We start from the raw sequence: 12,365 nt of genomic DNA, 5'->3' as shown, positions 1-12,365 counted from the left end.
CATCCCCTTTGGGGCTCTCCAGCATCCTGCCCGAGGGGCTCCTTGTTAGCAGACCTTTTCAACCAGCTCGATCTTGTCTGCCTCAATACTGGCGCCCCTACTTTTCTTTCGGACACATCTCACACCTATTCCCATTTAGACCTCTCTATATGTACTCCCCAACTTGCACGCCGGTTTGAGTGGTATGCACTTTCTGATACATATTCGAGCGACCACTTCCCGTGTGTTATCCATCTCCTGCAGCATACCCCCTCTCCGTGCTTCTCTAATTGGACCATCTCCAAGGCAGACTGGGGGCTCTTCTCTTCCAGGGCGACCTTTCAGGATCAAACCTTTACAAGCTGCGATCGTCAGGTCGCACACCTCACGGAAGTCATTCTCGCTGCTGCTGAATATTCCATCCCTCACCCTCCTTCTTCTCCACGTCGCGTACCGGTCCCCTGGTGGACCGCGGCATGTAGAGACGCTTTACGTGCTCGTCGACGTGCTTTACGCACATTTAAACGCCACCCTACAGTGGCGAATTGTATCAATTATAAACGATTACGTGCTCAGTGTCGTCGTATTATCAAAGAAAGCAAGAAAGCCAGCTGGGCTGCTTTCACAAGCACCTTCAACAGTTTTACTCCTTCTTCTGTTGTCTGGGGTAGCCTGCGCCGGCTATCTGGCACTAAGGTCCATTCACCAGTTTCTGGCTTGAAGGTCGCGAATGACGTCCTTGTAGCCCCTGAGGCTGTCTCCAATGCCTTCGGCCGCTTTTTCGCAGAGGTTTCGAGCTCCGCTCATTACCACCCTGCCTTCCTCCCCCGCAAACAGGCAGAGGAGGCTAGGCCACCTAACTTCCGCTCCTCGAATTGTGAAAGTTATAATGCCCCATTCACCATGCGGGAACTCGAAAACGCACTTGGCCGATCACGGTCCTCTGCTCCAGGGCCAGATTCTATTCATATTGAGATGCTGAAGAACCTTTCTCCTGCGGGTAAAGGTTTTCTTCTTCGTACATACAATCGCATCTGGATTGAGGGACATGTTCCCGCATGCTGGCGCGAGTCTATTGTTGTCCCGATTCCTAAGCCAGGGAAGGACAAGCACTTGCCTTCCAGTTATCGACCTATCTCGCTTACCAGCTGTGTCTGTAAAGTGATGGAGCGAATGGTTAACTCTCGATTGGTTTGGCTGCTCGAGTCTCGACGCCTACTTACCAATGTACAATGTGGATTTCGTAGGCGCCGCTCTGCTGTTGACCATCTGGTTACCTTGTCGACCTTCATTATGAATAACTTCTTGCGGAAGCGCCCGACCGCGGCTGTGTTCTTTGATTTGGAGAAGGCTTACGACACCTGTTGGAAGGCGGGCATTCTCCGCACCATGCATACATGGGGCCTTCGCGGTCGCCTCCCTCTTTTTATTCGTTCCTTTTTAATGGATCGACAGTTCAGGGTACGTGTGGGTTCTGTCCTGTCCGACACCTTTCGCCAGGAGAATGGGGTGCCACAGGGCTCAGTCTTGAGCGTCGCTCTCTTCGCCATCGCGATCAATCCAATGATGGATTGCCTCCCAGCTGATGTATCAGGCTCCCTTTTCGTGGACGATTTTACCATCTATTGCAGCGCGCAGTGTACACGTGTCCTGGAGCGCTGTCTTCAGCGTTCTCTTGACCGTCTTTACTCCTGGAGTGTCGCCAATGGCTTCCGTTTTTCTGCCGAGAAGACGGTCTGTATTAACTTCTGGCGCTACAAAGAGTTTCTCCCACCGTCCTTACGACTCGGTCCCGTTGCTCTCCCAATCGTGGAGACAACCAAATTTTTAGGCCTTACATTTGACAGGAAACTTAGCTGGTCTCCACATGTGTCATATTTGGCCGCCCGTTGTACCCGTTCTTTAAATGTCCTCCGTGTTCTCAGTGGTCTGTCGTGGGGAGCGGATCGAACCGTCCTACTTCGTCTATATCGGTCGATCGTCCGCTCCAAGCTGGATTATGGGAGCTTCGTATACTCCTCTGCACGGCCATCCATCTTACGCCGCCTCAACTCCATACAACATCGGGGTTTACGACTTGCGATCGGAGCATTTTATACCAGTCCCGTCGAGAGTCTTCATGCTGACGCTGGTGAATTGCCACTCACCTACCGGCGCGATATACTGCTTTGTCGGTATGCCTGTCGGCTACTGTCAATGCCCGACCATCCGTCTTATCGTTCCTTTTTTGACGACTCTCTTGACCGTCAATACGGGTTGTATGTCTCTGCCCTGCTACCCCCTGGAGTTCGCTTTCGTCGCCTCCTTCAATACCTTAATTTTTCACTCCCTGCAACCTTTCGAGTGGGCGAGAGCCGCACGCCACCTTGGCTCCAGGCTCAGGTCCGCGTTCACCTTGACCTCAGCTCGCTCCCAAAAGAGGTCACCCCCGGTTCGGTCTACCACTCCCGTTTTTTGGAACTTCGTTCGAAGTTCATCGACATGACTTTCATTTATACAGATGGCTCTAAGACCAATGACGGGGTCGGGTGTTCCTTTATTGTCGAGGCACAAAGTTTCAAATACCGGCTCCATGGCCATTGTTCTGTCTTCACAGCTGAGCTCTTTGCCCTCTACCAGGCTGTTCTTTACATCTGCCGCCACCGACATTCTGCTTATGTCATCTGCTCAGATTCCCTGAGCGCCATCCAGAGCCTCAGTGATCCGTACCCGGTTCACCCTTTCGTCCACCGGATCCAACGCTCTCTTCAGCAGCTGGTGGACGTCGGTTCTCCAGTTAGCTTTATGTGGGTTCCTGGCCATGTCGGTATCTCTGGGAACGAAGCTGCAGATGCCGCGGCCAAGGCTGCGGTCCTCCAGCCTCGGACGGCTTTTTGTTGCGTCCCTTCGTCCGATTTTAGCAGGGTGATTTGTCGGCGCATCTTATCTCTGTGGCATGCCGATTGGGCTGCACTTACCGACAACAAGCTTCGGCCCTGAAAACCTCTTCCCGTGGCTTGGACGTCCTCCTCACGCCCTTCTCGGCGGGAGGAGGTCGTTTTAGCCCGGTTAAGAATTGGACACTGCCGGTTCAGCCATCGCCATCTGCTGACGGCTGCGCCGGCGCCGTTCTGCCCATGTGGGCACTTGCTGACGGTTAGACACATTTTAATGTCCTGTCCAGATCTTAACACACTGCGCCTCGATCTTAACCTGCCAAATACTTTCGATGCCATTTTAGCGGATGACCCACGAGCAGCTGCTCGTGTTCTTCGTTTTATCAATTTGACAAACCTCGCTAAGGACATTTGATGATGCTGTTTTTTAATCCTATGCCTGTCAGTCTGTCTTTTATCGTGTTTTCCCTTTTAGTTTTTGTGGTCAACTTGTGCCTCGCGGTGTATTCTTAGAGTAGTCAGGGCGCTAATGACCATTGAAGTTGTGCGCCCTAAAACCACAAAAAAAAAAAAAAAAAAAAAAAAAAATCCAGTGCCAGAGGTTTCAGAATATTTTTTGCTTGTAACTTTCGAGTCGTTCGTTTCCGAACCATGGACCCACACTTCAAATTGCTTTATTTACTCGTCTCCATAATCCTAGAAAGTTTGTAACATCATCGCGGAATCACTCTGCGTACACTCACATTTACAGACTCCAGCGCGTTCCGTTGCATCGTTGGATGACGTTTCTGGACCTAGGTTCCTATTCAAAATATTCTGCGCTTATTCCCAGTACAAGAAATCTGTAACGGAATTTCCGCACACCAATGTGAAATGTATGGCTGAGGGTAGGTCCTGTTATTATATCTGCACACACAAGTGACCTAATTCCCGTAAATTCCGGGGAAACTGGCGATGAGCTCTGACGCCACGTCCAGTCACATCCCAGATGTGTTCGATCGGGTTCAGGTCTAGCGAGTTGGTGTGCCAGCACATCAATTGCAACTCGCCACTCTGTTCCTCGAACCACTCCATTACATTCCTAGCCTTGTGACGTGGCGCATTATCTTCATGAAAAATGCCACTGCTATCGGGAAACATTATCGTCATGAAAGGATGTACGTGGTCTGCAACCAGTGTACGATACTCCTTTGCCGTCAGAGCTCCGCTAGACTAATTTCGGACAGCTCTATCGAATGGGCAGGTAAATTTCTGATTAAAAATCTGTTATTTGTATGGGAAACAAATCGACGCTTACTGTGCACACTGAGAGTCGAATTAATTACGTGGTGAGCAATAGTTGTTTGGACTGGCTCTAGTTACACATTACAGAAACGAAATGGCAAGTATGTGACGAAATACCAGAAAAAAATGTTCCATTTGTACATTAGATCTGATAATATTCCTATGGTCAGATAATGTGCATCAACAGAGACGAATGAATCATTTTATTTGAGTAACAGAGAGCCTCGGTGGAACCACGAAGTATTTCATTCGGTGTTTCATAGTCACAATAAAGAAAACTACAGGACAATGCTGGAAAGCTTAATTTAGACATGTCGTACCATTATGTATTACGGTTTTATTTTGAACTCCATTTAATTTCATTTTAGTGAGGCAGCTTTCTCGGTGGAATGTTACTGTTCTGTCTATGAAGAAGACAGCAAAGTTTCTAACAAGGGAACCTCCCCATCGCAGCCCCCTCAGATTCAGTTATAAGTTGGCACAGTCGATAGGCCTCGAAAAACTGAACACAGATCAATCGAGAAAACAGGAAGAAATTGTGTGGAACTATGAAAAAATAAGCAAAATATACAAACTAAGCAGTCTATACTAAACATAGGCAACATCAAGGAGGATGTGAGCACTAGAGCGCCGTGGTCCCATGGTTAGCGTCAGCAGCTGCGGAACGAGAGGTCCTGGGTTCAAATTTTCCCTCGGGTGAAAATTTTTCATTTTCAGACAATTAATCAGAGTTCAGGCACTCACACATAATCAACTTCGCTATGCAAAATTCCAGGACATGTTCAGATTTGCTTGGACATATGCAGAATTTGACGGTCTACACACGGAAAAATTTTAAAACCTTAAAAACATATGTTTTGACAGAGCACAGAGAAAACAGTGCGACTGTGATACTGTTGCATTCATTTGTTGAAGTTTATGTGACACACTGTTATGTTTTCATCAATTTTTTGGAAGTGATTATCACATCCACAAGAAAACCTGAATCGGGCAAGGTAGAAGAATCTTTTTACCCACTCGCCAAGTTAGGTGGGTCGACTACATATTCCTGTCATGTGACGCACATGCTATCACCAGTGTCGTGTAGAATATATCAGTCGTGTTTTCCTGTGGAGGAATCGGTTGACCTATGACCTTACGATCAAATGTTTTCGGTTCCCATTGGAGAGGCACGTCCTTTCGTCTACTAATCGCACGGTTTTGCGGTGCGGTCGCATAACACAGACACTAAACTTATTACAGTGAACAGAGACGTCAATGAACGAACGGACAGATCATAACTTTGCGAAAGTAAAGAAAGTAAAGTTTTCAGTCGAGGGAAGACTTGAACCAAGGACCTCTCGCTCCGCAGCTGTTCACACTAACCACGGGACCACGGCGCCCCTGTACTCCTATTATCCTTGATGTTGCATGTGTTGCACATGGACTACTCAGTTAGTATATTTTGCTTATTTTTTCATAGTTCCACACAACTTCTTCCTGTTTTCTCGATTGATCTGTGTTCAGTTTTTCAAGGCCTATCCACTGTGCTAAATTATAACTAAATCTGAGGGGGGTGCGATGGGGATGTTCCCCTGTAAGTGCCAGTGATCAGCTGTTTACACAGGTACCTTGTGCCTGGCTAGTGCGGTATGGTATGGTTAGGCTGAAAGGAATTGCATGTGGATGAAGGGGACTTGTTGACCTGAGACGCGGTTCTGTATTTGAATTTTGAATTTTTAGAGAAGTGGAAGCCACTCACCTCCGATGCGGGCGTTGAAGGCGACGCCGACACCGCACTTGCCGTTGTTGGCAGCCATGGCGATCTCGCCGGCGCAGCGAGTACCGTGCGCGTTGGAGCCCGACGGGTCGTAACGTGGCGTCGGGTCGGGGTCGTCATCGTTGGCATCGAAGCTTATGTTCGGATCCTGCAACGTTACACCGACAATTTTAGTGACCAGTGGCGATCTCCCTACTCGATCAGAGCGAAGACGTGAATCACCAGGACATTACGATATAACTACCAGCAGAAAAATGTTTCTATCTATATAAAAGACTCTGACTGAAAATTGGGATACCAGCTGTCCCATTCCACCTTCCTCACCAGCTTTAAAAATTCTCCCAAAAATTTTAGCGTGCGAACATATTCGTGCTTTTGTTAACATGCAGCTCACTACAAGCTCCCCTAAATGTAACTCATACCCACTAGTCAATCGCTGTAGGTCGCTGACACCCAGCCACTCCAGGTTGTCCTTTCTAACTCCGTCATTCAGCGCAACTGATTGTCATTACCTCTTTGTGTCTCTCGGTCATTATTTCCTGTGTCGCAACCACAGCCGCTTACTGCTAATAAATAATTCCTTTCTTCCCACTGCTGCTGTCTCTTCTCGCTGTATCTGCCTCTCTCTTCCGCGTTGTCATTGTCTTGTAATCTGTCTCTCATTATCACTGGCTCTCCTTCACTCTTATCGAACCAATGATCTGTTGCTGTCAATTATATCCTGTTGTCACTGTGTCCCTCTTTTTTTCTCACACTGCCATTGTCTCTTTCGCTCGTTCTGTAAGACCACCACTGTCTACTACCTTCCAGTATTTATTACTTTTCCGCCCCTTTTCCCCTGCTATTGCCTTCTTTTCTTTCAGCGGGAATATGTTGGCGTGCAAAAATTTGTGGGAAAATTTTTGAAGGTGCTGAGGAAAGTAGAATGAGGCAGCTGGAACCCCACTTTTCGATTAGAGTCTTTTAAATAAACAGGAACATATTCCTATTTTTCGTGTTCCGATAGAAGCATAATTCCTCTGGTTCCTTCTTTTCCATGTTGCAGCAGAGCTCAATTCACATGAAAAGACTGGTATTGCTCAGTAAAATGTAGGTAGTTTACTTATGTGATCTTGAAATAACGCTGACATATCGGCTTTTACGCTAAAAAAAAAATTTGCATGTGCTTCAGTACTACAACATGGTAGATAACGGAGACACTTTACAGCACATTTGTCAGTACTATGTCGCTTTATAAACTACGTTTTCGCCTTACACCGGATACTACGTACTTATTTTATTTGTACAAGCAGAATAACAGTGAAGCTCCGTATCACGGAAACGGATACAAATACGAAGAAAATGTTCAAGGTTATTCGATATCGGGACCTTTGGAATACATCGTAAAAATTACTGTCGTCTGATGTGCATAGCCGTCTTGGAGACCCCGGCTGGGTATCGGTACCCAAAGAACAAAATTTTGGGATGTTCCTTGACTACGGATAAAGAGTTTTGAAAACAGAGAGATAGCTCTCTTAGAGAAATGCCTAGAGAATATGCAGTTAAGTTTTGAGAAATTTGCTGAGGTTATTTATTGTTTAGATTTCGCCTCATGTCAGATTGTATGTGTAGCTGTCACTTTGAACCTGTGTACCTTGGAAAGGGATAAAATTATCAAGAAAATTTTCGAGTTTGCTCGACATCGGGATCTTAGGAACATATTCGAAAATATTCAGCCATCTTGAAACCCTCAGATGGGTTTTGGTCCTCTGACGACGCCGAAAATATGGTGAGGAAACCCTTTCCGCGGTTTTCCGAGGCACCGCCCATGAACCAATGCTGCCTCCACAAGTCCCGTCAAGACCATCGCAGGCCACATCAAATGTAAAAAGAACCAACAGATTTGCCCCATTTGCATAAGCAGGATAGTGTAATGTGCATACTATAGTAATAGTATAGTATAGTAATAGTGTAATGTGCACACTATAAGATAGTGGCACTAAGACGATCCTTTTGTTGGGTATACAAATGGTGTCTAGCCCAAGAACTATCCAAAACACATTACGCTACTTCTCTATAACGAATCGACCTCGTGGTATGAACACCGTAAAAAACCGTTTTTACGCGCGGCGTTTTTGAACACATTAGGTACGCTTGGTGTCGTAGCATACTGATTTACGATTTTCTCCGCAGTAGACAATACTGAAAAATGTGGTATATCCTTCAGCAATTAACGTTTCCTTTAAGCGCATAAAAGGGGCCACACCCTAACACAACCTCCTCTGAATTCACTGTTGACACTACAAATGACGGTCTACAATGTTCTCCAAACATTCGCCAAACCATTTAGTCTGGTTCCCACTGGCTGTAGTGTGATTCATCACTCAAAATCACTCATTTTCAGTCATCCACTTTCCGTTGATGTCACTCTTTACACCACCTCTAGCAAAGCTTAGCATTGACTACGGGAATGTGTGACGTTTGAGGAGTTACCTTGACCACTGTACCCCATTCTTTTTAACTACCTATGCACAGTCATTGTGGTAGCTGGACTGTCACATTGAAACTCATGAGTGATTCATTCATCTGATTTCATGCGATTTTTCACAACCACCCTTCACTATGCTCGACGGTACCTGTCCGTCAGTGTATGAGTTCTACCTGGTCTTGGTGTAACTGTAGTTATCCCTTTGCGTTTACACTTCACAATGAGATCACAAGCAGTTGCCTTGGGCAGCTTTAGAAGTATTGAAATGTCCCTGATGGATTAGTTACTCAAGTGACATCCAGTAACCAGTCACGCTCGAAGTCACTGAGCTCACCTGATCGAACCATTCTGCTATTACTGCTTCTCTTCTGGCAGCACTCCCCGCCTTCTTTTATACTGTCGAGTTCGACTCCCGTGACATCTAGTGGTCTGTTCCGGATTTCTGGACTCGTCCGGATCCGACACAGTGCGAAAGAATCAAACTCAGACGGCTAGGAACCTGCCGTTGTGGAAACACTGGGGCCCCAGAACGTGCAGATGTATAACGTAAAATATACACTGGTATCCAAAATTAAACAGATGTCAGTACGATCGTGTTCCAGACGGATGAAGGCATTCCGGTCAACGGACAACCAAGCCAGCGATGACGTCAGGGCACCCATAAACGGGGGTAATATTCGTCGGGAAGTCCCACATCCACAATCGCTGTGTACACAGCCAAAGACGGTGCAGTATGGTACACAAAAGACGCCTACCAGACCCTATGTGGTCGAGGGCCATAGGAAGAATGGAAACAGGACAGTCGAAAACTGATATGGGCCAATGGCTTAATGTGGATCATTCTGTTGACTCTCGGATGAGGTGACAATTTATAGAGACCGAAACTGTATCCCGGAGACCAGGACAGGCCGACCACGTGTGACAGAAAGAGTGGACCATTATTTGACTGTAAGGGCACGACGGTACCGCTTTGGTACTGCACTGCAACTGGCATCCTCTGCACGGTTTGTATCGAGACAAACGGTGTGCGGAAGGCAAGCAGAGTGGCCTTTGTTGTTGGAGACCTGCTGTTTGTTTCTGGAGTGTCTTTAAAGAAGGGAACCTTTAGAGTGGAGCCGCCAACATGCCACCTGAGTGGTCGAACAGGGGGCTAATGTTCTTTTCACAGATGAGTCCCAATTTAGTGTTGAGAGTTATTCTCAACGGATTCGCATGTGGAAGTAAGGTGCAACACGATTTCGGGACCCAAAAATTGTGGAAAAAGACCGATATCGAGAAGGATCCCTAATAGTTTGGGCAAGGAATACATTGACAACTCGAACAGCTCTTGTACATGTGAATCGGAAAGGTTTAACTGGTGTCAGGTATCGTGACAAGATCTTGGGATCTCATGTGAGATTGTTGGGAGACGCTGTGGGCCCCGACTTCGTACTGATGGACGATAATGCTCGACTCATGGACCACGGGTTGTTGATGTTTCTTTGGAAGCGGAAGATATATCATGGTGCATGCCTGGCATGCACTAGGGAGACGGGTTTCATCACGTCAGCATCCACCAACGACTCTCCAAGACTTGCGAGCAGCCCTGCAGCAAGAATGGGCGTTATTGTCTCAACGTGATACTGACGACATTATTCACAGCATGAGACAAAGCTGTCAGCCTGGTCAGCCTGTATTGCTGCCAGATGTGGTCACACCCCATACCGAGCACATTAACCAGTTGTCGGAATGTGTGGGCAAATCCTTTAAGTTGGAAGACTCGAAGAACGATTTTGTCTATCAGTTTGCATGTTGAGTTGTTTACGTTCTCTTTTCTTCGTTTCTACTACTATCAACTGTTGATACTGTTTTGTGGCAAAATAAACGCCACCTTGCCAAATTTCCGTTTGTTACTTTAATTTTGGCTACCAGTGTGTAAGCTAGATCGCCATTTATTACACCATCTATTGCATACACGTTGCATTGGTTTCATTGGTATCACACTACAAGAAGTGTATCGTGATCATCGTGCACCTGTGTGGTGAATGTAATGACCGGTAGATAATGCAATTAGTGACAGTGACTTCTGTTTCTAATTCGTCATTACATCTTGTTTGCTTCGCTTTCTTTGATGGGATGGAGGAACGGCAGAAGTCGTCTGTTTTGAGGCGACCAGTCACAATTTCATTGTGATACCAATCGCTTCACCTCATCAGAACCTACACACAACATATTTATACGTTGTATATATTGTAATCATTGTGTTCCCCTACAGCGTTGGTCCTCTGTGGCACCCTCCAATATCATGAAACTCATTCCCTGATTTCGTAACACAACTCACAACCCTAGTTCATCATTTATTAAATATTGCTTCAAGTCCATTTGGTTTTTTTAATAATTAAATTCAACAGTATACTGTACATTGAAAACATTATTACACAGAACCGAGGCATGCATTCAGCTGTGTAAGGAGACCTTTTGTGAGACTGTTGTTTAAAAGTAGTTAATATCCTGGATTCATAAATGACATTTACGATGCCGGTGGAGAGGTCAAATGCAGAATAAATGGTGGCACAAAGAGTCAATCGGTGTCAGTTAAACGCAAAAGAAGACATCGTCTGTCTGTGCTGAGTCTTAAACTCTTTTTTATCCTATGCAGGTCGGTTTGAATACGTTGTGGAGCCCGACTGACAAATTCCTCTCATTGTCAGTGCTTAGAAACTTTTCCAAATTAGCATCTGCAGAAGATTCTGTAGTTCAATGGTAACGATGCATGGTGATTACGTTCGTTCGTCATCATTTTTAAAAGTTGAGGCAAGGGGATAGCGTTCTGTGAGAAACTTTGTGGAATTAATAATGAAGTAAATGAGCTATAACTTGTTGTTGTTGTTGTTATTGGTGTTGTTGTGGTGTTCAGTCCTGAGACTGATTTGATGCAGCTCTCCATGCTAATCTATCCTGTGCAAGCTCCTTCATCTCCCAGTACCTACTGCAGCCTACATCCTTCTGAATCTGCTTTGTGTATTCATCTCTTGGTCTCCTTCTACGATTTTTACCCTCCACGCTGCCCTCCAATGCTGAATTTGTGATCCCTTGATGCCTCAGGACATGTCCTACCAACCGATCCCTTCTTCTAGTCAAGTTGTGCCACAAACTTCTCTTCTCCCCAATCCTATTCAATACCTCCTCATTAGTTACGTGATCTACCCACCTAATCTTCAACATTCTTCTGTAACACCACATTTCGAAAGCTTCTATTCTCTTCTTGTCCAAACTACTTATTATCCATGTTTCACTTCCATACATGGCTACACTCCATACAAATACTTTCAGAAACGACTTCCTGACACTTAAATCTATACTCGATGTTAACAAATTTCTCTTCTTCAGAAACGCATTCCTTGCCATTGCCAGTCTACATTTTACATCCTCTCTACTTCGACCATCATCAGTTATTTTGCTCCCCAAATAGCAAAACTCCTTTACTACTTTAAGTGTCACATTCCCTAATCTAATTCCCTGAGCATCACCCGACTTAATTCGACCACATTCCATTATCCGCGCTTTGCTTTTGTTGATGTTCATCTTATATCCTCATTTCAAGACACTGTCCATTCCGTTCAACTGCTCTTCCAAGTCCTTTGATGTCTCTGACAGAATTGCAATGTCATCGGCGAACCTCAAAGTTTTTATTTCTTCTCCATGGATTTTAATTCCTACTCCGAATTTTTCTTTTGTTTCCTTTACTGCTTGCTCAATATACAGATTGAAAAGCATCGGGGAGAGGCTACAACCCTGTCTCACTACCTTTCCAGCCGCTGCTTCCCTTTCATGTCCCTCGACTCTTATAACTGCCATCTGGTTTCTGTGCAAATTGTAAATAGCCTCTCGTTCCCTGTATTTTACCCCTGCCACCTTTAGAATTTGAAAGAGAGTATTCCAGTCAACATTGTCAAAAGCTTTATCTAAGTCTACAAATGCTAGAAACGTACGTTTGCCTTTCCTTAATGTTTCTTCGAAG

General features: G+C 45.6%; 1 protein-coding gene across 2 annotated transcripts in view; it reads right to left on the bottom strand.

The window, feature by feature from the left end:
- The window catches only part of LOC124622118 (neuroendocrine convertase 1-like), a 497,126-nt gene that overhangs the window by 170,618 nt on the left and 314,143 nt on the right, over positions 1-12,365 (bottom strand). For both annotated transcript variants that reach the window (XM_047147727.1, XM_047147728.1), the window contains exon 6: positions 5,881-6,046. In XM_047147727.1, coding sequence (XP_047003683.1) covers positions 5,881-6,046 — 166 coding nt within the window. The remainder of the gene's footprint in view (positions 1-5,880; positions 6,047-12,365) is intronic.

The sequence above is a fragment of the Schistocerca americana genome, chromosome 7, assembly GCF_021461395.2.
Source record: "Schistocerca americana isolate TAMUIC-IGC-003095 chromosome 7, iqSchAmer2.1, whole genome shotgun sequence".
Classification (NCBI taxonomy): domain Eukaryota; kingdom Metazoa; phylum Arthropoda; class Insecta; order Orthoptera; family Acrididae; genus Schistocerca; species Schistocerca americana.
Note: the sequence above shows the minus strand (reverse complement) of the source record. Positions and strands in the feature narration are given on the sequence as shown.